The sequence below is a fragment of the Ovis canadensis genome, chromosome 24 (genome assembly GCF_042477335.2).
Source record: "Ovis canadensis isolate MfBH-ARS-UI-01 breed Bighorn chromosome 24, ARS-UI_OviCan_v2, whole genome shotgun sequence".
Lineage (NCBI taxonomy): Eukaryota > Metazoa > Chordata > Mammalia > Artiodactyla > Bovidae > Ovis > Ovis canadensis.
In genome coordinates this window covers 48,122,987-48,147,418 of record NC_091268.1, presented here as the reverse complement: position 1 = coordinate 48,147,418, position 24,432 = coordinate 48,122,987, and the positions used below count along the sequence as shown (strand labels likewise).

General features: G+C 55.8%; 1 protein-coding gene across 14 annotated transcripts in view; it reads left to right on the top strand.

Moving 5' to 3' along the window:
• The window catches only part of GTF2IRD1 (GTF2I repeat domain containing 1), a 119,219-nt gene that overhangs the window by 51,780 nt on the left and 43,007 nt on the right, over nt 1-24,432 (top strand). For 8 of the 14 annotated variants that reach the window (XM_069571006.1, XM_069571005.1, XM_069571002.1 and 5 more), the window contains exons 7-17: nt 68-157; nt 2,406-2,489; nt 7,679-7,862; nt 13,149-13,174; nt 14,042-14,150; nt 14,968-15,005; nt 15,587-15,667; nt 16,445-16,534; nt 20,272-20,319; nt 21,457-21,522; nt 22,542-22,725. In XM_069571006.1, the coding sequence (XP_069427107.1) occupies nt 68-157; nt 2,406-2,489; nt 7,679-7,862; nt 13,149-13,174; nt 14,042-14,150; nt 14,968-15,005; nt 15,587-15,667; nt 16,445-16,534; nt 20,272-20,319; nt 21,457-21,522; nt 22,542-22,725 (1,000 nt within the window). The remainder of the gene's footprint in view (nt 1-67; nt 158-2,405; nt 2,490-7,678; nt 7,863-13,148; nt 13,175-14,041; nt 14,151-14,967; nt 15,006-15,586; nt 15,668-16,444; nt 16,535-20,271; nt 20,320-21,456; nt 21,523-22,541; nt 22,726-24,432) is intronic. The other 6 variants (XM_069571007.1, XM_069571003.1, XM_069571001.1 and 3 more) reach the window with 1 other exon arrangement.

Below are 24,432 nucleotides of genomic sequence, written 5' to 3'. Positions count from 1 at the left end.
GGCAAGATCTAGGGGAATGCCTCTTGGGGCCCACCTTGAACCTGTACCTTTCCGCTCCCTTGTCCAGGACAGAAGCCCACTGGTCCTGGCGGTCCTCTCATTCAGAATGTCCATGCCTCTAAGCGGATCCTCTTCTCCATCGTCCATGACAAGTCAGGTAGGGCAGTGCCCGTGGCAGCACCCTGTCCAGAGTGGGGATCCAGGACTGGGGTGGTGCTTCCCGACATGGATGTGTGTCCCCTGAGTCTTTGTGAGAGGTAGGAGGACCAGCACTGCACAAGGGACTTGTGCGTAAAACCAATATGTAATAGTTACACAGTGCTGCGTAACAAATTGCCCCCAAATTTAAAACTCCAGGCCTTGATGCCTTATGGTTTCTGTGGGTCAGGAATTCAGGAGCAATGTAGCCAGGCGCCTATGGTTTTGGTATCTCTCATGAGGCTGTTGATCAAGATGTCAGCTGGGGCTGTGATCATCTGAAGGCTTAGTTGGAGGATCCACCTCAAGCTCGCCCATGTGGCTGTTGGCAGGATTCGTATTCCTTACTACATGGGCCTCTACAGGCTGCTTGAGTACCCTCACAATGTGACAGCTGGCTTCCTGGAATTGGTGATCTGAGAGAGCAAGGAGGGAGCCACACATCTTTTATGACCCAGCCTCAGAAATCACTTGTCCCTTCTGCCATGTTCTACCCATTGCTGCTGCTAAGTCGCTTCAGTCGTGTCTGACTCTGTGCGACCCCATGGACGGCAGCCCACCAGGCTCCCCCATCCATGGGATTCTCCAGGCAAGAGTACTGGAGTGGGGTGCCATTGCCTTCTCTGGTTCTACCCATAGAAGCCAGGAATTTGGGACTTTCCTGGCGGTCCAGTGGTTAGGACTCCATGCTTCCACTGCAGAGGCGCAGCTTCAGTCCCTGGTCAGGGAACTAAGATCCTGAAAGCTGCATGGCATGGCCATAAAAAGAAGCCAAGAACTTCATCCAGTTCATACTCAAAACGGAGAGAGAGGAAATAAACTCCACCTCGTGAAAGAACAGGTGTCCAAGAAATATGTGGCCAGATGGATAGATATTTTTTGTTTTAATTTCAGCCCTTTCAAGCAAGGGAGAGGCTTCTTAAGAATATATTTATTTGTTTGTTCGGCTCTGCGAGTCTTCGTTGCAGCACGCAGGATCTTCAGTTGGGGCTCGTGAACTCTTAGTTGTGGCTTGTGGGATCTGGTTCCCCGACCAGGGATCAACCCCAGGCCCCCTACTTTGCGAGTCCAGAGTCTTAGCCCCTGGACCACCAGGGAAGTCCTGTGAACACATTTTTTAAGTACCACGCAGTATAGGGGACAGGAGAATGTGGGATTCACTTATACCGAAAAAAAAAAAGGATGAAGTAAGCCTTTGCAACAGCTTTGCCTTGTGGAGGTCTCAGCCTCACTTTGGTGAGAGGTTCGTTAAGAAACCAGGTACTAGTGGGGTGATCTCAGACAAGTTACTCAGCCTGTCTGAGACTCAGTTTTCCCACATACAAAATGGAAATAATGCTGCGTTTGCTATCTATGTTTACAAATTGTTCTGAGGGATTAATTAGGATACTACGTGCTAAATTGCTTCTGTCATGTCCAGCTGTTTGCGACCCCATGGGCTGTAGCCTGCCAGGCTTCTCTGTCCGTGGGATTCTCCAGGCAAGAATACTGGAGTGGGTTGCCATGCCCTCCTCCAGGGGATCTTCCCGATCCAGGGATTGAACCCGCATCTCCTACATCTCCCACGTTGGCAGGAGGGTTCTTTACCACTAGCGCCACCTGGGAAGCCCCAATTAGGATGTTACATATGTATAAAGTACTTAGCCCAGATAACCACTTAATAAATTAAAGATGTTCCTTTTATAATTTTAATGAACCAAATATCTCTTTAGTGACTCACGCTAAATTGAGGCAGAGACTTTGGCTTTGTGGGAGAGGCCAGCAGGGCTGCGGGTTCGAGGGGACAGCGACAAGGCCAAAGCTGGGTGAGAACCCAGGTGCACCAGACGTAACGGTTAGGTTTTGAAGGTCAGGACTCAGGAAAGGCCCAGGATGGACTGGCTGTGCCTGCATAATACACACTGCCCGTGGGGCAGACAAGGGGCTTCCCAGGTGGCTCAGTGGGTAAAGAATCCACCTGTAATGCAGGAGACATGAGTTCGATCCCTGGGTCGGGATGACCCCCTGGAGGAGGAGGGCGTGGTAACCGACTCCAAGATTCTTGCCCGGAGAATCCTGTGGACGGAGGGGCCTGGCGTGCTGCAGTCCATGGGGTCCACCCCAGAAACTGCGCACACCCATGCGGTGGGTGGACAGAGGCCAGCGGCCTCCAGACCATGGGGTCCCTGCTCGGACGGGCCTCACTTGTCCCTCCTGTGTTTTGATAGAGAAATGGGACGCCTTCATAAAGGAGACTGAGGACATCAACACGCTGCGGGAGTGCGTGCAGATCCTGTTTAACAGCAGATATGGTGAGTGGGCGGCGCGGGCCGCGGGGTGGCCCCGGCAGCGTGCTGAGCAGCTCATTATGTGGCAATCACTCGTGTTCCCCAACACGGCAGCAGGAGCCATATGCTGGTGCCCGCGCGCCGTCAATGCGAATGTCATCTCCTGTCTGGGGAGGGGGTGGTTGTGTCAATATTTCCCTTCCAGATTCCCCGAGGTGGTGGGGGGCGGGACTGATGGCATAGCCCCAGACGTTGACTCACCTGTGGGAGGCAGGCCGGAAGCCTGGTGGGACGACTGCCCATCTAGGGGACCATCCAGAAAAATGTTTGTCGGCCTCACATGCCCACAAGTTCCCTGTGGCACTGCGCTGTATCCCACCACCTCATTTGTGCCCCCTTCCTGACGTGCCCCCTGCCTGGCAAGCCCTTGGCAGGTTTTTCAGACGAGACTCTTTACTTGTTCTTCAAAACTCAGTCTGGGCCCTTAAAACCCCGATGGTTTCCTCTCCGTTCCGTGCCGCATGCTTGATGCACAGTGTCTGTATCTGTCCCCGTGAGGGGCCCGGGCAGCCCTGGCCCCTCGGTGTCCCCGGCACCCAGGCCAGAGCCAGGCTCAGAGCACATGTCGGCTCACGGTATTCCAGGACACAGACACAGGTGGTACCCAGGGCCAGGGTCGGGGGTCTTCCACATGGTGGTGCTTCAGCCAAGTGTGCAGGGCAGCCACTGGTTGGCTCGGAGGCAGGGGCCAGACCTGTAAACTCACACTGAGACCTGGGATCCCCAAGTCCCCTCCCACACCTGGTCCCCTTTGTCCCATCAGCAGTCGCGTCTCACCCTCACTGACTGGCTCAGCCTCTGTGGAGCTCTGCCTGTGAGCCCCACTCTGATCCGATGCAGTGTGGCCCTGGCCAGGGTGGGGTGAGGTGACGCAGGGACCCCCAGATCACTCGGCTCGCAGCTGTGATGTCACTGAACTCACCGGCATCGTGCAGCCCCCCGGGGAGTGGTCCCTCTGCATAAGGGGGCCGGGGCAGGGGGCCGGGGCAGGGGGCACCACCCAGAGCTACAGGGACAGAGAGGAGAGTCTGGGGCCGCGGGAACTGCTGCACCTGTGGGGCCAGGGAGAGCACTGCCCTGGGAGTCCACAGCCACCTGCCAGGTGCCCTGGAGTTGCCCCGTCTTCCCTCACCTTGACCTTCTCACCATAACCAGACCAGCCCCAAATCAAGACAGCTCCACTGCCCTCCCTCCCCTCCTTGCTGTTGTTCAGTCACTAAGTCGTGTCTGACTCTTTTGCGGCCCCATGGACTGTAGCCCTCCAGGCTCCTCCGTCCATGGGATTCTCCAGGCAAGAATACGGGATCAAACCCGGGTCTCCTGCTTGGCAGGTGGATTCATGACCGCTGAGCCACCTGGCCGGCTCCTCTCCCCTGCTGCTTGGCTGAAAAAAAACCCTCTTTCTCTGCTCACAACACTTCTGACAGCAGAAATCAGTGTTTTCCACTCCACGCAACCCTGCAGTTCTCTGTGAATACCAGCTGGGGGCCCTACATCTTGTTTTAATTCTGACCCTAACTCCCTGTAGTTACAGACGCCCCCCCAGGTTAAGGGTTCAGTCCCCCAAGACTGCACCCCTACTTCAGACACCGTTCGCAAGTAATGGGTCCCCAGGGTCCCCACACCTCTGTCCAACTTGTCTACTCATCTGCAGTTCCCACGACCCCCTCCAGGGATTTGGCAATTTGCCAGAAGGATTCCCAGGTGGCTCACTGGCAAGGCATCCACCTGCCGGTGCAGGAGGCGCAGGAGATACGGGTTTGATCCCTGGGTTCGGGGAGATCCCCTGGAGGAGAAATGGGAACCCACTCCAGTATTATCACAGAGAAGCCTGGCGGGCTACAGTCCATGGGGTCTCAGAGAGTCGGACACAACTGAAGCGACTAAGTATACGCGCGCGCACACACACACATGCACGACACACACACCAGAGCTGAAGATCACGTGTGTCCTTACTGTATCACATACCGCACTTGCTTCTTCCCTTTTTTAAAAAAAGTTAATTTCACTCATTTAGTTTGTCTGTGCGGGGTCTTTGCTGCTGCACAGGCTTTGCTCTAGTTGCGAGGCTCGGGGGCTGCTCTCTAGGTGTGGTGTGCGGGCTTCTCTTGTTTCGAGCACCGGCTCCAGGGCACAGACCCAGTAGCTGTGGGGCACGGGCTTAGTTGCGAGGCGTGTGGGATCTTCCCGCATCAGGGATTGAGCCCATGTCTCCTGCATTGCAGGTGAATTCTTCACCACTGAACCTTCAGGGAAGCCCGCTTTCTTCCCTTCATTTTTCCTCTCACTCATTGATCTGTTGGCTCACTTCTCAGTCATGCGTTTTGAGCCCCTGACCTTGTGCCAGGCACTCAGAGCAGCTCTGGTCTCAAGGTGCTTCAGCAGGTGCCTAAAGATGTGTCTGCGGTGGTACGCGGTGGTTTACGGTAGTACGTGCTGGTGTGTAGTGGTGTGCAGGGGTGGGGGGCTTTAGAAAGGGAGGATGACTCAGAGCCAGGCTTGAGGAGTCAGGGGCGGCTTCCTGGAGGAGGTGTTCTTTGATCCACCCTGGGGGTGGGGAGACTTAAGTCACGTGGGCTTGATGGGCTGGTGGGTTGGGGTGGGTCTGAGTGAGGCCGTGTACTGCAGAGGGCTGTCAGCACCTGAGTTTCTCCCCTTCCTCCCCAGGCAGGTGTGAGCCGGATGGGGGAGCAGGGAGAGGGTAGCTGGTGAAGGCTGGCTCCATCTGCAGTGGGTGGGTTCTGCCCTCACCATGCAGGCACAGCAGGTGCCAGTCTTTAGCCTGTTGTGTGTGCTGGATGTTTCCAGAATGTTGCACCTGTCCCCGAGGCCAGCACCTGGGCCCACCACCGTGGCCAAATCCAAGGAGGAGTGTTGGGGTTGAAGTGGTTCAGTCCTTGTTCCTTTTCAGGCCAGGGCTCCCTCTGAGCTGTCCCTTCGGCTCCCCAGGGGAGAAGCTGCCCCCTCTGTGAGTATTGGGAGACCCTCTGGGTGGATGGGGACGTTGGCTGGACACCTGAAGCATCCCTCAGACCCAGGACTTGCAGATCTTGTTCCTGGTCCCCACCCCGGCCGTTTCAGCTCCCAACTCCAGGTGAAGTGGGCCGGTGATGGGGCTGGGGCTTCAGACAGAAAACAACAGAAAAGGAATGAGGGGACCCCAGCCTTCAGGAAGCCTCAACGTCTCTACCACTGAGGAGAGGGTGAAATGACACAAGGGCCCAAGGATTGTACATGGGGGCTCCATCCTCCCCTTCCGAGCAGTCAGCAGCTGGGGCTTCTGCAAACCAGATATCTGTCCGGGCTGGTGGTAGGACAGGCCCAGTAAGTCAGATGAACCCAAGCAGAGTTGGATTCACATGGACTCGAAAAACCCAAGAACCCATCACTCAAGTGCTGAGGCTGGGGGGATGGCTGGTGATGCTTGGGAACCAGTTGGGGGGGGGGCGGAGAAATGGTTTGACAGCTGCTGAGATTTCGAGGGTTTAATTAGACAGCGAGCCAAGTGTGATCTTCACAGTGGGATCTGGCTGCCAAAGCCACCCACGCAGACCTGGGCTGCGTCAACAGAGAAACAGGCTTGGCGGCGCCCCAGGGAGCGTCCTGGATGGAGACTCTGCCCTGCCTGGGTCCCGGCGTGGCTGACGGCAGGAAAGATGGTCCAGGTCTGGGCTGGCACTTGTCTGGATGCAGATGAAGCCTGGCGTGACCCAAGGAGCCAGGCCAGGATGGAGAGCGGCTTGAGGGGCAGAGGGGAGCTGGCGGGGCCTTGGGGCAGGCTGGAGACACCCTTGGGCAAGGCACGAGCGAAGTGGACACCCGGCCCAGCTTTGTCTCCCAGGCTTTGGGGCCCCATGATAGCACCATCAAGCACATACTAGGCATTCAAAACCACTGGGTGAGAGAATAAATGGAAAGGAGGGGCTAAGGGACTTCCCTGATGGCCCAGTGGTTAAGAATCCACCTTGCAATTCAGGGAACGTGGGTTCGATCCCTGGTTGGGGAACTAAGATCCCATGTGCCATGGTGCAGCTAAGCCCGTACGTCTCAACTACTGAGCCCACGCATCACAAGGAAATACCCTGCGTGCCACAACTAAGACCTGATGCAGACGAATTAGTTAATTAAATTTTTAAAATACTAAAAAAGAGCAGAAAGGAGAAGCTGGGGTGTAAGAGCGACTGAAATGGTAGGACCACACCGAATGGTCTGGAAGAAAAAAACAAGGAACCGCTTCCCAAGCTCAGATTCCATGTACACTGCTGTTGGCAAAGCTGCCAGCTTCCAGCGGCATCTCATCTATGTCACCGACGAGTGAGCAGCCTACTGGACCCCTCCCTGGAGGAAAGGGCATACCTGTATGACCGGAAGCATCTTGCCAAGAGCCCAGCATGAGCCTGGAAGCTTCCTGAAGCTGCCCATTGACTCCCAGATACACAAGGAGCAGCTACTGTGTGTCCTGCCCTAGTTCCGTCCCAGACTGTGAACCAACGCACAGATAAATATCTTTGTAACGTCAGGTTATGATAAATGTGGGATGAAAAACAAAGCAGAGTGGGCTAGGGAGGGATGGAGGGGGCTGCTTTAGGCTGGTAAGGTGACAGCTGAGAGGATGCTTGAATGGAGACAGGGAGGGAAGGAAGGCTATTGTGATCTGGGAGAAGAGTGTCTGAGTAGACCGAAGTGCACGTGCAAAGGCCCTGGGGTGAGTGTGTGCCTGGTGTGTTACGGAAGCAACAGGGAGGCTGGAGAGGGACTTCCCTGGCGGTCCAGTGATTAAGACTTCGCCCTCCAATTCCTGATCGGGGAACTAAGATCTCACATGACAAAAAAAAAGAAAGCTAGGGAGACTAGGGGGAGCAAGCAGAGAGTGGTGAAAGGAGGGAGGTAAGGTCTGAGGTTCTGGTCACAGAGGGCTTTGTGGAACTTTGGCTGTTGCTGAGTGAGATGGGAGACTATGGGCATCTTTTAAAGGGCAGAGTGAAAAAAAAAAATAAAGGGCAGAGTGACATATTTCAGGAGGATCCCCTCTGGCTGCTGTGTGGCCAGAGTGGTTGGTACCTGGGAGGTGGGAGGTGGTGATGACCAGGCCCTGGGGCCCTGCATGTCCTGCAGCCTCCATCCCGCGTTCAGCCTTGCCGTTGCCCTTCCAGCGGAAGCCCTGGGCCTGGACCACATGGTCCCCGTCCCCTATAGGAAGATCGCCTGCGACCCAGAGGCCGTGGAGATCGTGGGCATCCCAGACAAGATCCCCTTCAAGCGCCCCTGCACCTATGGAGTCCCCAAGCTGAAGCGGATCCTGGAGGAGCGACACAGCATCCACTTTGTCATTAAGAGGTAGGGGCGGGGAGCAGCGGAGCCTGGGCTTGGGTACCGGGGTGGCAGAGCGGGGCAGGGGGGAACAACAGGCATGAGGCGGGGCCCTGGGGCGGTGACAAGGGGTTGGGGTGAACGAAGGGATTCCCTGACAGTTGTGTGGCTTCCTCCTTCTGGCCTCTTGTGAGAATGAAATGGAAAAATGGAGGCACAGTGCTTGGCCGAAGTGGGCACTTGCTAAGTTCTCAGAGGTGTTTTCCTGCCCCTAAAGAAGACCCGAGGGTTTCACGGTGGTGCGGTGGTGAAGAATCCAACTGCCAATGCAGGAGGCGCAGGTTCCATCCCTGGGTCAGGAAGGTCCCCTGGAGGAGAAAAGGGCACCCACTCCAGTATTCTTGCCTGGGAAATCCCATGGACAGAGGAGCCTGGCAGGCTACAGTCTGTGGGGTCACAGAAGAGCTGGACACGACTGTGTATCTGAACAGCAACAATGAAGGCCCTTAACTGCCTTCAGAGGGGAGCCCCTCTGAGCTCCGGTGGGATGGGCCAGCCTCTCGCCTTCTGGCCTCCCGTTGGGTGGCCCTGCCTGCTGGTAGTTTGTCTGCCTTTCCTGCTCTTCCGGGTGATCAGTTTCCCTGGTGCAGGTGGGTGGGAGAGGGCAGGCACGACGGGTCCAGAACGGCAGCCCCTGCCTCCTAGACCTAGACCTGCCTCTCGCCCCTCCACCCCCGATCCCCACCTTGTCTCCCAGCTCCCGCAGGGGGCCTTGCCCTCACATCCGGCTCAACTCACTGCCGAGCCTGTGTCTCCAGGCAAGGCCAGACTTCCTGGGATGCTTCCTCCTAAATAGTTAGAGATGAAAGGGAGGGGGCCAGAGGCCATTCTGTCCAGCCCCCTGCCTCCAGCGGCACTGATCGCATCGGCCCCCTCCCAGGCATCTGTTCTGGGAGCTCTCTGGGGACGCGCTCCCACCGTGTGTGTGGACTCACGTGCCTGCTTGCATGTTTGATGCGCTAGACTGTAAGCTGGGGCTGTGGCTCGTTGCCGAATGCCCAGCACCCACAGCAGTCCCTGGTATGTGCGAGATGCCAATACCTATCTGTGGAACAGATGGATGGATGGATGGATGGATGGATGGAAGGAAGTGCTTGTCCAAATTTGGACTCGTGCCATCTGATTTCTTAGAGCGAAGGAAATAAACAGGGTCTTGGGAGAAAGGAAAATGGTGGTGGAGGGGGGCTGAATACCTGTTGAAGGTGGTCACAGGGCCTCTGAAGGTCCCATCAGTTAAGCCAGACCTGGAGGCTGAGAAGGGCCGCCCGCACCCAGCTAAGCAGTATCTGGGCAAAAGAATTGACCTCAGTGAGCAGCCCAGACGCCCAGGGTTCCAGAGGGTGGGGATTATCTTTGAGAGCGTGGAATTGTTCTGGAGCCTTGGGAAGGACCTCTGTAGGGTTGCTGGATGCCAGCCTGGCTGCTGGGGGAGACTGGTGTGAGTTGGTGGCTGTGGCCTCAGGCCTGGTTGGCATGATGCGCGGAGGGAGAGAAGTGGCTGGATTGGGGATCGAATCTGAGCGGTGATGCCCATGGCGTGTGCTGGTGGGTGGACCGTGGAAATGAGGTGGGGGGCAGGAAAGAAGGATCACCCCCACACGGCTGCTTGAGTTCATCTTGGAGATGCTCAGGAGATGAAATTTTCAGAGGCCCCACTGAGAGGTCGGAAGCTCAGGTCTGAGATGGAGATAGAAGTCTGAGAGTTGCAGGCTTCCCTGGAGGTCCAGTGGTTCAGACTTCACACTCCTGGTGCAGGGGGCTTGGATTCAATCCCTGGTCGGGAAACTAAGATCCCTCATGCCGCGCAGCATGGCCAAAAAAAAAAAAACTATAAGAAATCTTGAGAGTTGGCAGTGTGGTCCAGGAAGGGATCACAGGGCAGAGGAGAGAAATAGAGGTGAGAAGAGAAGAGGGCCCACATTGGACCCTGGGATCCCCATGTTAGAGGCTGGGGTCGGGAGGAGGAGGGGTCACCAGCAGGGGAGGCTGAGCATGGCCCAGAGCTGGGCAGGCATCGCGCCGCCACTGGGGGTGGTGACTCTGAAAGCCAGCTCTAACAGTGGGGGACCCCCTCTCAGAACCCTTCACCAAGTGGCTGCTCCCAGGGTGCCAGGCCGTCATCTGTCAGCTACCTCCATACACACCTCGCTTTCTCTCCACCTTCGCTCCTGGTTCTCTGAGCTCCTGCTGCCTCACCTGTCTCCACCCTTTGCTGAAACCCTTCCCTCTCCCTGGCACTGCTCCCCACCCTCCTTCCCACCTGTCTTGTCTTTCAAGGCTCCCTTTCCTGCCTGGAAGCCGTCCCCTATCCTCACTCAGAATTTACCCGTCCGGCAGCAGGTGGCTTCTTCCCCCTATCAGTGCCCCCATGAGCCCGCCATCACACGGTGGCAGTGGGACCACCTCTGAGCCGCCTCTTGTGCCCGCTGAACCCCTTCCCCGGGGCGGGGATCCCACTTGATAAATCACTCTGGAGCTGAATTGAAATCAAGCACCCTTCTTTCAGGAAGTGCCTACTGTTGGCTAGCTTAAATCTCTCTTGCTGCTGCCTGGGTCCTTTGCCTTCAGTTGACTCCTGGCAGCGAGAGAGGGGGTGCAGAAAGCAGCAAGGACATTGCAGTGACCCTTTACATGCCTGACCATGGTATTTGCGTCCTCACTGTGACTCACCTTCATCTCCCTCTATCCAAACTGTAGTTCGTTTAACCCTTCACTAGTATTTGCCAGGCGCCTCCTGAAGGCCGAGCCCTTCACTGAGCTCTACTGAGGACCTCATGAAACAATAGGCACAGTCCTCACCTGCCCCCAGGAGTGATGGTCGCTCCTGTGATGAGTCCTGGGAGAATCAAAACAACATGTTTTCAGGTGCAGACTCGGTGACATCAGAGCAGCAAGCCTGTGGGACTTCCCGGAGGAGGAGGCTTGGACTCAGGCAGACCGGGCTTGAAATCGCACTCTGTGTGATAACCTTGAATAGCACTTCTCTTCTAAGCCTCAGTGTCTTCATTTGTAAAAACAGAGATAATGGTGCCCGCACCCCCCAATGACATAGTCCAGTGGCTAAGACACTACGTTCCCAACGCAGGGGGCCCTGGTCAGGGAACTAGATCCCGCATGCCACAAGTAAGAATTTGCATGCACGACTAAAGATCCCACATGCCGCAACTAAGTTCCGGCCCAGCCAAATAAATATTTTTTTTTAAAAAATGATGCCCCACCTTTCAGGTTTTTCTCATCCTAAAATGAGGAGGTGGACGTAATATACCTGGCCTGTAGTAGCTGCTCAGCAAATACAAGGCCTTTCCCCTGACCTCATCTCCCTCCACATAGAAGAGTACTTGAGCATATCAGTGCCGACAACCTAGGTTTGAATGGCCCTACCATTTCCCAGCTGTGCGTCCTTGGGCAAGTTACTGAACTGCTCTGTGCCTCACTTGCCTCATCTGTAAAATGGGGCCGATGATTGTTCAAGCCTCATAACACTGATTGGAGACTAAATAGATGTGAGTAAGGGGCCTAGGGGCTTCCCACGTCAGACCTTCTCCCTGTCATCTGCCCGCTGCCTCCAGTTCTACCAGGAACTGCAGGCCGAGGTCTCGAGGCCCCTCCCCTGTGCTCCCTGATAAGTAAATGTGACCGTAGATCATAAAACTGCCATTAACGCTGGCGGCCTCCCATTGCTGGGCGGAGCTGAGGAAGTGGTTCAGAGAAGAAGGGAGGTGTCCCCAGAATTCCTCCCTGCAGCTGCTGCTCAGCCTCGGGGGACCCCGACAAGTATGAGCCTCCGGGGCATCGGAGGAGCCAGAGGCCTCTCAGAATAAGAGAAGGCATCTATCTTGCTTCGAGGCTCACTGCCCTGGCCACCCAGGCTCTGCCTTGTGTCACCAACCTTTTTGCCTCTGTTTGAATTTCCCTCTGGGTCTGCCTTGGGCACTATCGGGTCCCGTTGTATTTCGACTCAGACATCCCTTCCTTTTGGGGGCTTCCCTGGTGGCTCAGAAGGTAAAGAATCCACCTGCAATGCGGGAGACCTGGGTTCAACCCCTGGGTTGGGAAGATTCCGCTGTAGAGGGGCATGGCAACCTACTCCAATGTTCTTGCCTGGAGAATCCCATGGACAGAGGAGCCTGGCAGGCTGTACAGTCCATGGGGCTGCAAAGTGTCAGACACAAGTGAGCCACTAACACACACACACACCCCTTCATTTGTCCCAAGTCACCTCTGCAGCCTGAGCTTAGTACCCAGGCCCTGGCCCCTTGTCCAGCCGCCCCTTGGCACACAGGCTGTACTGCAGCCGCACCCCTGTCCCCCGACCAGCTGCGTGAAGCTCCTCAGCCTGCTGGGGGCCACCTGGTGGGGGCTGGGAGCAAAGCAGAGAGAACAGCAGCCCTGGAGGCAGGCGGCTAGCCTTGCTGACCTTTATTCCATCCTTGTTTCCTGGAATAAGAATTCCAGGTGTCTTATCAGAATGACTCAGGAGTCCCTGCGTGGCCCCTGGGCCATCAGCCATCCCCGCTGCAGTCCGCTTTCTGTGTGCTGATGGAGAGATCCAAGGGTGCCATGCCCTCCTGGAGGCTCCCTTTGCCCATGGGTAGAGATCACCTGCCGGGGCACAGTGCTGCAGGCTGGTCACCTCCCACGGGACACCTCTGGTGGAACTGCCAGCCCTCCCCCGTGTCTCTACCTGGCCCACCTCTCAGGCCTCTCACCTCAGCTCCTCATCCTTAACTCCAGGAAGTCTTTTCCGACCCCCTCCCTGCTTGGGTCCCTTAGGCTTCTGAGACACCCCTGAGAGGTCCCATGCGTCACCCTATGAGGCTACAATCTGGGACTACCCCGGCCTGTGCTGGGGGATTGGCGTCTCCTGTCACTGAGACCCAGGTGTTGGTGGGTAAAAGCTGCGGAGTGCTGGTGGGAAAGAAGTGTGAGTTATCTCCAACTGTGGCCAAGGAGAACTGGGGTCTGTAGGAAGCTCCCCCACACCCCCGGGTGTCGTGATGAATAGGTTGGACCCTCTGGGACCCCCCAGGGCCTGGCCAATCAATGCCTCCCCTGACTGTGGGGAAATGGTTTGGGGTGTCTGGCTGTTGGCGGGTATCTGGCTCTTCTGGACCGTGCCCTCTCCTGCCTCCATATGTGGCCAGCCCGGTGCCCAGGTCTGCAGCTGCAGCCTGCATGTGGGACTAGAGTGACCGTCACGGAAGGGACCTGAGCCCGGCTCCCCTCTCATGCCCGTCTCTCCTCTCTCCCCAGGATGTTCGACGAGCGAATTTTCACAGGTATGTGTGGGGACCGTCCAGTTCGTTCTAAAGTCGCCAAGCTGATGCCCCTGAGTTCCTGAGCTGCCATCACACCGGACCCTTGGGTGGGAGTGGAGCCTAGTGGTGGCTTCTGCATTCTGGGGCAGACATGGGGGCCCCCAGCTCCCAGGTGCAGACAGACTATGAGGACACCCAGCCCCAGATGTTGTCAAATGCGAACGTGTGGGAGGTCCTCTGCTCAGCTGCTAGCATTTTAAACTTTAGTTTTCAATGGTCTCCTAAGTGGGTTCCGTTCTTTTCCCTGAAGTCCAGCTAGTGAGCTCCGGGGTCAACCCAAGTTTGCATCCAGAAGAGGTGAGCCTCTTCTTGCCTCTCACGAAGAAGAGGTGGGCTCTGCTGGGCACAGCAAAGGGAGCTCGCATCTTGGGGGGCAGTGTATCGGGGTCCCTACCTCCCCCCTGGTTTGTGACCTTGGGCAAGGTCATATGGGCCTCAGTTTCCACATCCGTGAAATGGTAAGAGGTCCATCCTCTGGGCTGGTGTTCTGGGTTCCTGGAATAACTGAATGTAGAGGGTGGTCCCGTGGTACATCCTTGGGGAGACTTGGCCCCTTTCCCAAGGGCTCCCTGAGCCCTAGTAGCACATGTGCAGTCAGGGCGGTCATTTCCAGCTTCTTCTTCCTGCCCAGTCCTCTGAGATCCTTGCCATCCTTGCTCCTCGTCCCAGGAGGGGTCTCTCTCCCTGGACCCCTTCCCAGCTCGGCTGGATACGGAGACCACAGGGAGGGACGGAGGCCAGGCCACACGTGAGAGGCGCCCCCCAGGCCGAGAAGGCTGGTGAGCCTTCTCCCTGACTGCCCTACCCCTCCCTGGCTCTCCCCACCAGGGAACAAGTTTACCAAAGACCCCACGAAGCTGGAGCCGGCCAGCCCGCCAGAGGACGCCTCTACGGAGGTGGCCCGTGCTGCCGTCCTGGATCTGGCTGGGACCGCCCGGTAAGGCCATTCGCCATCCCCACCCCAGCTCCGCGGGGAGGAGCAGGGACAGGCCAGCTCCCTCCACCTGGACGCCCCGCACGGGGCCGTCCCACACAGACACCGTGTGCGGGCCGGGGAGACTCTACAGGGACCCAGAAGGAGCACAGAGACTCCGCCGATTTTCTTCCACTCAGAGGACTCTCGTCACCCCTCGGGATCTAAGAAACCTTCCCTGCCACCCAGACTAGACCGCCGTCTGCCCTGCGTGGCCACAGGGCCCTGCACTCCACTCATGACCTGGTCACCCTTCACCAATGTCCCCACGGAGGCCCTGGGCTCCTGGGCGCCAGGGATGGGCCATCTGTCCCGGAGTTCCCCCCGTCCGGTCCGGTTCTGCCCTGACGGTGCTCTGTGAATGAACTGAATCATCCAACCCAGGGCCCTCCCCAGCTTCACTTTCCCCTTCCCCAGGGCCCCCAACCCCCTCCAGGCTGCTGGTCCCTACAGTTCTCAGTCCCGCCCAGCAAGCCCTGATCACACCCCCGCCCCATGCTAAGCTGTGGGGCTCCTAGACTGGCCAGACCCAGGCCTCAGAGCTGCCAGCTGGTGGGCAAGGTGGGCACCTGGAAGGTCACCCCAGGAGAGGGAGCAGGGCCTTGACCAGGGCAGCCGGGAGACTGTTGTCCTGGGCGACGGGACCCTGGGAGTCTTGCTGGGGTGGGAGCCGGTGCGGTCAGGGGTGTGTTTTGGATTGGCAGCCGCCAAGGCCCCCTGACTGCTTGAAGGGCGAGAACGGGGGCTGATGCCATGTCGTTTCTCGACTTCCTTCCCACAGGTCAGACAAGAGCGGTCTCTCCGAAGAGTGCGGGCCAGGTGAGGAGCTGGAACCCACTGCGTGTGTCTAGGGCAGTGGGTGCCTTGGGCAGGAAGCAGGCTCAGACCGTGAGCCCGGTTCAGTTCAGTTCAGTCGCTTAGTGGTGTCTGACTCTTTGCAACTGCCTGGACTGCAGCACGCCAGGCCTCCCTGTCACCAACTCCTGGAGTTTACTCAGACTCATGTCCATCAAGTCGGTGATGCCATCCAGCCATCTCATCCTCTGTCGTCCCCTTCTCCTCCCGCCGTCAGTCTTTGCCGGAGGACTAAGGAATTTCCTCTGCTCCCCACTGTCCCCCCTTCCCAGCTGCAGAGCAGGCTGGGGACCAGGGAGGGGCATGTGGGATGCGGTGGCTTTGTGTAGGATTCTACCACTGCCTCCTCATCCTTGGCGATTCTGGACTCAGTGGCCAGGTCTATACGTTGCTTCTGTCTATAGATCAGACACCAAAGCCAACTTGACTTTCTCTGGCGCTACTAACGAGTCCCAGACAGGGGAGTGTTCAGGAGTGACCTACCTTACCGGGCCAAGTTCATGCCCCCACCTGACTGGATTCCTCATCTGCTCCTCGTTTCGCAGGAACCTCCGGGGAGCTGGGTGGGCTGAGACCCATCAAAATTGAGCCAGAGGATCCGGATATCATCCAGGTCACCGTCCCAGGTAAGGGCTGATCCTGCCGCCCACACCTGAACGTTCAGAGATGGAGGAGCTCCCAAAACGGGGGCCCTGGAACCGCCGCAACCAACATGTCCCCTCCCGGGCTGACCCACTCTGTCTCCCGAGCACCTGCCCCGGCCAAGAAGGTGTCTCCAGGCCGCTGTTTCTCAGTCTGGTCTGACCGTGAAAGGGTGCAGCATTCTGGGTGCTTTCTGCAGCCATCCCTGCCCTCTGGGCTGGGAGTCAGGTCTCTGCTCTGACCTTCCTTAAGGTCCCCACAGCCATCACCTCTCTGGCCTGGATTCCCTGGGATTTGCGAGGCAGAGTGGAGAGAAGCAAAGGTCATCAGAGGGTCTTCCCTGGGGCCCAGTGGTTACGACGCCACGCTGCCAGTGCAGGGGACATAGGTCCAATCCCTGGTCAGGGTCCTATGTGCCACACAGCCAAAAAGTAAATAGAATGGAAAGAATTTTAAAAAAAGAAAAAAGAGAAGGTCATTGAAATAAGAAGATTTGAGTTTGACTCCAGACCTGGATCCCTCTGAGCCTCAGTTTCCACATCTGTGAAGTGGGGCATGTCCTTGGCTTCTGGAGGTGCAGTATGGGGTAAACCCAGGGCTCCAGGCCCCTCAGGCCCCCGCTGACCCCTGGCACAGCTACCCTCCCAGAGTCCAAGGGGAGGCTTCCTGCTCTATGGGTGTGCAGGGCTGGGGGTCCCTGGGGACCATGGCAGGGTGGGACAGACAGAAGGTGCTGTCAACATGTGGAGTTCTGCCTCCAGACCCTTCCCCAGCCTCTGAGGAAATGACAGACTCGATGCCTGGACATCTGCCCTCGGAAGATTCTGGCTACGGGATGGAGATGCTGACTGGTAAGAGATGGACTGGGCTCCCCTGGTGGCTCAGACAGTAAAGAATCTGCCTGCAGTGCGGGAGACCCAGATTCGATCCCTGGGTCAGGAAGATCCCCTGGAGAAGGGAATGGCAACCCACTCCCTTGCCTGGAGAAGTCCACGCATAGAGGAAACTGTTGGGCTGCAGGCCACGGGGTCGCGAAAAGTCAGACACGACTGAGCATGCACACTCACGCATTCCGACCGTGGGAGCTGAGAATAGATGCTAGAGGGCTGGAGAGAGAGACAGACGCTTGTGATAATTTAGACAAGAGGAATGAGTGGGCAGGTGGAGATTAGCAGGGGGACAGTGGAGTTCTCCACGTTTTGTGTTTTTGAAAATGGTCAAAACCACAAAAAGTTGAGAATAATTCAATGAATCTCACACGCTCAGCTCCAGCCATTATCAACAGATGTTATCACAGGTAATAAGAAATAGGAACTTGAACTTCCTCAGTGGTGCAGTGGTTAAAACTGCACACTTCCAATTGCATAGGCTGCGGGCGCAATCCCTGGTCAGGGAACTAAGATCCCACATGCCATGCGGTATAACCAAAATTTTTTAAATTAAAAAAAAAGAATGATACATAGTTAACGTTTTTGAAAAGTAAGTCATTAGAAAGACAAATAGTAAATTATACAAGGTTTGCAGATCTGGTGGAAAATTATATTAGTCCTTCCATGATTTGAGTTTGGAAAACTCTGTAATAAGGGCTATAGGGCCAGGGCAGGAAACTTTAGGAAGAGGGCTGGAGTTTGTTATGTTACCCTTGTGTGTGATGTCTAGTGTGGGCTTGATGGGAGGATGGGGTGGAGGGGGATGTTACTTAAGGACACCATGCAAAAGTATAGTAGGTGTATTTCAATGAACAGTGAAACAAAAAGCTCATCATGTTCAGTGTGAGAAGCAAGTGCAGAAAGATACAGACAATATAGCAGTTTTCCAAATTTGAAATGTAAAAATAGTATTGCAAATGTTTTATTAATATTTTAAAAATCATGTGCAAATATGACAAAATGCTCACATATTTTCATTCCGGCTGGTGGCTCCATGAGAATTGGTTACCATGCTCTGTATGCCTTACTGCACTTTTTAATTTTCCCCTACCAAAAATAAACAAACGACTAGAAAAACAAATAAGAAGGCTTCCTGCAGGCCCAGATGGGTGGTGGCAGAGCAAAGGCAGGGCGTCTCTGCTGCTCGTCTGCTTCCATCTTCCCTCTCGGGAAGAACGGGATGGAAACAGGGAAGAGTCCAGACTCCTGGGAGTTCAGAGCAGGAAGGAGGCATCGCGGGTCCCCAGGTCTGCTGTGGGTGAATGGGTCTTCAGGTAATACCCGCGGTGCACTGTCTGTAGGATGGGAGAAGTCACGGCGGACAAAGATGGGCTGACAGCAGACTTGGAGATGACGCTTTGCCCAAAGCGAAGACAGGTAGACTGTGCCTTTGTCCCAGGCACAGTTCCGGGGCGGATGTCTACATGGGCAACTGTGAGCCCTCAGAAAGGCCCCCCTGTGGGGCCAGCCACAGGAGTGGGTCGACTCATTATGCCATCAACATTTCCAACTGACCCTGGGCTGGCTGGAGAAGCTCCTTATGACTTTTATAAACAAAAGGGTTTCGACTCTAAACACAGTTTTAAGCAGTGTTTTCAGTTTAAATGAAGGTAGTTGAGGACTTCCCTGGCAGTTCAGTAGTTGAGACTCCCCACTCTCAGTGCAAGGGGCACGGGGTTGACCCCTGACTGGGGAACTGAGATCCCACATGCTACTCAGCACTGCAAAAAAAAAAAAAAAGAGTTATTTGAATTTCAAGCCAGAAAACGGGGCTCCAGGGGGATCCCAGCCTCCACGTGGGGAAGATTTCCCCCAGTGTCCTGGAGGGCCCGGTCCTTCCTTGAACGTGTATCAGTGAGGCTTTAGGCAGCAAGACTATGCAGATTGCAGATCCCGGGGGAGGAATGGTCCATCCATCCAAGAATGATGTTCCCCATGGCCTTGACAGACTGGAACACTGCGCTGAAACACACAGGAGAAAAGTCACAGCCCCAGGATGTATGTTGTGGGTTGCGTCCACTGAGGACCAATCTCTGAGATGGAGCCTAGTGTGTGGGGTGTTTTTTAGGGGCTGCCCTTGGGATCAGCACCTGGGTAAGGCTGGGGACAGAAGCAGGGGAGGGGACAAGGGGGAAGGCAGGAAGCAGGGAGCTGTGTGTGTGGAGATGGGGGCTGGGTTGATGATCCGCCTGGTCACCCTCCATCACTGTTTCCAGGAATTGATGTCAGCCCTCAGAACTGCCTGTCTAGGTGGAGTCAGGTGGGCCCAGCATCCACTGCCCACAATGTACCTGTTTCCCTGACGAAAGTTTAGTCCTAAAGCTCTGGCCCTTTTAAAATCAGGGGCTGAGCAGAGATGAAACCTTCCAGAACCTTCGGGGTTGAGCCCCAAGGCTCCAGCTCGTCTGGATCCGAAAAGCAGGCTCCCTTTGTCCCGCATCAAGAGAGTGGGGCCTTGACCACGTCATGGGAGCTCTCCCTGTCATGAGAGTCCCTGCACCCCTTCTCATCGAGCATCCTTTCCACCAGCTGGCCGAGAGCAGACCCAGGATCCACCTGCTCCACCCCTCCTCCTCGGCCCAGCCTTGTGGGCTGAAAAGGGCCCTCCGAGGGTTGGCCCCGTGGCAACACAGGGCAAGCTTCCTAAGCCGCAGTTCCCTTCTGGCTGTTTCAAGTGTTGCAAACCCCAGTGCCTTCCTCCAGTGCTGGCACGAAAGAGTCGCTGCTGATGGAGGTCCCACCCCGGCACCCCACTCCTGTCTGCACTTGTATCTCATCTTCCTGCCGAAATCTGTCATCTCTTGAGTTTGCAGCCACCCTTCCCATACACACAGCTCCCATCTCCCTGCCTATGCCCCTCACCTTCCTGGACACTGGGATCCGACCCACGTATTCCTCTCCTCGACTCCCCAAGGGCAATCTCCCCGCTCCCCCTTACAGCCTCAGCCCTAACCCCCCATATTGTTCCCTGTGCCGTGTCTTTGCTGCCTGTTGAACCCACATCTGGGGACAAGGTTGAGTCCTTGCCAGGGTCAAGTCACCTTGTCAGAGGCCCCGGAACCTTATGACCTTAGATAGCTTCACATCCCCATACCCTTATCCGTCTCCATTTTTAAGATTTTTTTTTATACAGACCATTTTAAAACCTTTATTGAACTTGTTATAATATTGCTACTGTTTTATGTTTTGGATTTTTGGCCGTGAGCCGTGTGGGCTCCCTGATCAGGGATCGAACCCACAACCCCTGCATTGGAAGGCAAAGTCTTAACCACTGGACCCCCAGGGAAGCCCTGTGCCTCTGTTTTTCTTTATGACGTCGCTGCTGTCTGACATCACGTGTTGCGTCTGGCGTCGTGCCAGGAGGACAGGCGTTGTCTTATTGCTGCGTTTCCTTTGTTCCTGGAGCAGAGCCTGGAGGCAGTGGAAGGAAGGATGGGGTGGCGTGGGCTGGTCTCCAGGCCGCGCGTCCCAAAGGTGTCCGGTCTCGAAAGCTCACATGGAGGCGAGGGTGGGTGCTTGTACATAACTGGGGTCCCTGATCCCGTCTGGGGGTCACCGTGCCATGCTCTGGACTCGGCCTGCACTCCCTGCCTGTCTGACCTCACTTCGGAGGTGCAGAGATGATGAGTGTGGCTGCACGGCTCCCTCTTCTCTTTCAGACAAAGGCCCCGGAGAGGACCCTCGGCCCGAGGAGAGGCCAGTGGAGGGTGAGGCACTGTCCGCTTCCCACTTCTCTCTCCCTCCCTACCCAGGCCTCCTCCCCTCCCCATCCGACAGCTCCCTTTTGTCTCTTCAGACACCGGGTGTGGGGGTGGGTGTCCTATAGGCTACTTGAATTGGGAGGTTTATAGACCTGTTTTCTAGAACTAGGAAGTACGTGGTCAGAGGTAGGAGCAGCTGTTCCTGGTAAGAGAAACTGTAAGACTTTATTATTTTGTTCTATATACACCCTACTCCTTTCCAGAAAGCTTTTAAGGCTGAGGTCTGTCTGAGCCTAGTCTTCCTGAACAAGTCGAACTGAGGCCTGAAAGCACAAAATTGGCTTTGGGTCCAATAGACATGTTCAGTCTCAGGAACATGGTTCATTCCCAGCTTGCAAAGAGTGGGAGTAGGACAGGCAGGGAGGTCAAGGTGAGGATGGGGCTGTGTCTGCCCCTGAGATGGAATGACTGGGTGTCAGAGGAGAGGAGTGTCTCTTTCCCAATCCCAAACCTGCGGAGTGTGACTGTAAAATTTTAACAGAGATCTACTGCCACCTGGTGGCAGAACACTCAATTTGCAGGCCTAGTGTACACACACTGGTCAAGTCACTGTGCTTGACGACTTCCCAGGTGGTGCAGTGGTCAAGAATCCACCTGCCGATGCTGGAGATGCAGGTTCAATCCCTGGGTCAGGAAGGTCCCCTGGAGAGGAAATGGCAACCCACTTCAGTATTCTTGCCTGAAACATCCCATGGACAGAGGAACCTGGTGGGCTACAGCCCAGGGGGTACAAAGAGTCGGGCATGACTGAGCATATGTACATACATACATAAGTCACCGTGCTGGTCTAGAGTGGCATTCACATAGAAAGTCCCATGGTTATCCTTAGGCCTCAGAACCTTCCACTCAGGCCTGGTTATGCCCCAGACCTGATTTCACAAGCAGATATTTGAGCCCAGGAATTGTGGACCTGTCTGCAGAGAGGCCACTTCTGAGGAAATAGGTTACCTGCCATCACCACCCTTCCCCTTTCCAAGGTCTCAGCGTAGGGCATCCTTGGTGCCAGCAGAGCTGGGACACGAGCTGAGAAGCAGGGTCCTGCTGCCGCTGGGGAGGCTCAGCAAACTGCCCTTTGCCTTCCAGACAGTCACGGCGACGTGATCCGGCCTCTGCGGAAGCAGGTGGAGCTGCTTTTCAACACGCGATACGGTGAGCGAGGAGCCAGGCAGGGTTGGGGGTATCTGGGTCTCCCTCCAGCTGCCCTGTTATCAAAGGGACTGACCCCCCCATCCCAGCTGCTCCCTGAACAGAGAGGAGCTGCGGGGGCTGAAGCACTGCAGGGGCTGCTGCCCAGCCCCCTCCTCAGCTCCAGACATCCCGCCTGGGAAGACTGAGGCACTGCTGGAGAACCCCACCCTCTGAAACACAGCACCGCTGTCTCCTCCATCACCACACTCACACTCACGGTCTGCCTTAGCCTCAGCTTGGAGAGGCTGCTGTGTCAGCTGTAACTGCCCCTCTGTCCCCCACAGACACCCTCATTCAGGGTCCTCAGGAGGATGCACGCATGACAAGATCTTTCCTGCTAGAAAGGCAGGGGAGAAGCCTACTCTTCATTCAGCCCCTGTGGTTGGCCAGGCGCTGGCAAGGTGCTTCACACACCTTCTCCCATCCTGTCTCACAAAAATCCCTGTGTCCTAATGCCCATTTTACAGATGTGGAAAATCGAGGCCTGGGGAAGTGCCATGGCTTGTCTGAGGCCCCATGCCTAGTGAGTGGTAGTGCCTGGCCTGGGCCTCAGATCTCCAGTTCCTGAGGTGTGGTGTTGGACCACACAGGGGGTTGGGGTTATTTATGGTGGTAGGGGGACCTTCCAGAGGGCCTTTCTGACAAGTGGACTTGGGTGGAGCTGGTACCAGTCTCCTGCACTGCCAGGGCATGAGGGCATAGACTGAACGTAAGACTGAGGGTCCCACTGACTTGGATTCCCATCCCCGGGACCTGAGGGACCCTGGGACCTGAGACAAGTCACATCCCCTCTGGGCTCTGGGACGCTTACCCAAAAGACTGAGGCTGACGGTACTTAACCTCTCTGGAGGGTCAGGAAGGTTCAGCTGAGAGCTAAGTTTCAAAAGGGCTCCGGCCCCCCCATGCAGACATGGGAGGTGGGAATCGAGGCTCGTGGCCCCGTAGATCTGGATGGCCCTACAGCAGCCGTATCTCTGCAGCCAAGGCCATTGGCATCTCGGAGCCTGTCAAGGTGCCCTACTCCAAGTTCCTGATGTACCCAGAGGAGCTGTTTGTGGTGGGGCTGCCTGAAGGCATCTCCCTCCGCAGGCCCAACTGCTTTGGGATCGCCAAGCTCCGGAAGATCCTGGAAGCCAGCAACAGCATCCAGTTTGTCATCAAGAGGTAAGGCCCGGCAGGGTCCACAGAAGCCGCTTCAGGCTTGCCCAGCACCAAGGAGACGTGCCAAGTAGCTATTTTCCTCTTTAGATTGGGGAAGGTGTTGTGTTTTTTTGTTTTGTTTTGTTTTTTGATGATAGGGCACTAGATGAAGTTTGGCCTCAACTGTGCAGGTACAAGTTTGCCCAGCCCCAGCTGAGGCCTGAAGGACCTAAAGCAACCAGAGGGGACTGCCCTCTCAGTCCCCAGGAGAGCAGTCCCCAGCTTGCCTGGATGTAAGACAGGGATATGCCTACTGGCTTGCTCTCCTGGACCATTCTGAGCATCCTCTGGGGGTTGGAGGCATCTGAATTGACAATGCCCCATTTTTCCTGGATTGGAAAATCGGGCGTTGGCATTTCAGGTTTCTTCTCTTTCCTCAAGCATCTAGTTTTCATCAGCGAGGACCCAGAGAGCTCCATTGTATCCAGCCTGTGTGCCCAACTGAGATATAAAGTCCCTCTGGAGGAGATGAAGGCAGCTATTGAATTTTTAAAAGAGGAGGGAGGGCCTGGGGGTGACCTGTTTTGCCCTTCTCTGTGTTACTGGGGTGTCTTGTAAACTTAGGTCTGGTTTGGTTGAAAGTAACAAGAAAGAAGGGATATTTAAAGCTTTGCTCTGCCCAGGGTAGTAGATGGCCCCCAAATTGGGAGACTCAGGGTGTCCTTCATGCCTGGAGTGGCAGGCTGGCATTGGGGTGCAGGGCAAGGAGCTCTCTTGTGGAGCCTGGCTTGCACCAGGTTAAGCGGGGAGGGTGGTACTCCAGGTACAGATATGAATATGTGGTTCTTTCCTTCTACAAATACACCTTGAGTGCCCACCATGTGCCAGCAGGGATTCATCAGTGAATGCCACCGAGTCCTGCTGTTGAGTTGGCTGACCTCATCAAATAAAATCCCAATGTAATATCAGGTAGAGATAAATGCTATAACACAGGTTAAAGGGGCAGAGAGGGGCAGGAGGAACCAGTCAGTGGAGGGGACATCAGAGCAGAGACCTAATGAAGCAAGCCTTGCAGATATCTGGTGGAAGAGCTCTGAAGCAGTGGAAAGGCCTGGAAAGGCCTGGAAAGGCCTGAGGCAGGGACATGCTTGTGCGTTTCAAGTCTAGCAAGGTGCCGGTGTGACTGGTGCGGATTGAGCGAAAGAAGAGTGTGAGTGGCGAGGCACAAGAGGTAGAAAGAGCTGGATTATACAGGGTCTTGGGCTGGCGTAAAGGGTTTGGATTTTATTTCAAATGTAATGAGAACTCATTGGACGGTTTTGAGAAGGGTGGGACCAGTAAGGAGGCTGTACCTGGCCCTGAAGACACAGTGGCATCTTGGACTCAGTAAAGGTGCAATGGTGAAAAGTCATCAGATTCAGGCAATGTTTTGAAGGTGGAGCTGGTAGAATTTGCCAGTGTATATGATGCGGTGTGAGAGGAAGAGGGGCTGAATGACTGAAGGTGGGGGACTGAGCAGCCAGGATGCTGGTGATACCGTTGTCCAGGATGCCGATGATGAGGTTGGAGGTCAAAGTCAAGAGCTGAGGGACTTTCCCTGCAGTCCAGTGGTTGAGACTCCACACTTCTGATGCAGGGGGCACCGGTTTGATCACTGGTCTGGGAGCTAAGATTCCACATGCCACACGGCATGGCCAAAACATTTTTTAAAAAAATGTAAGAGTTGGATCT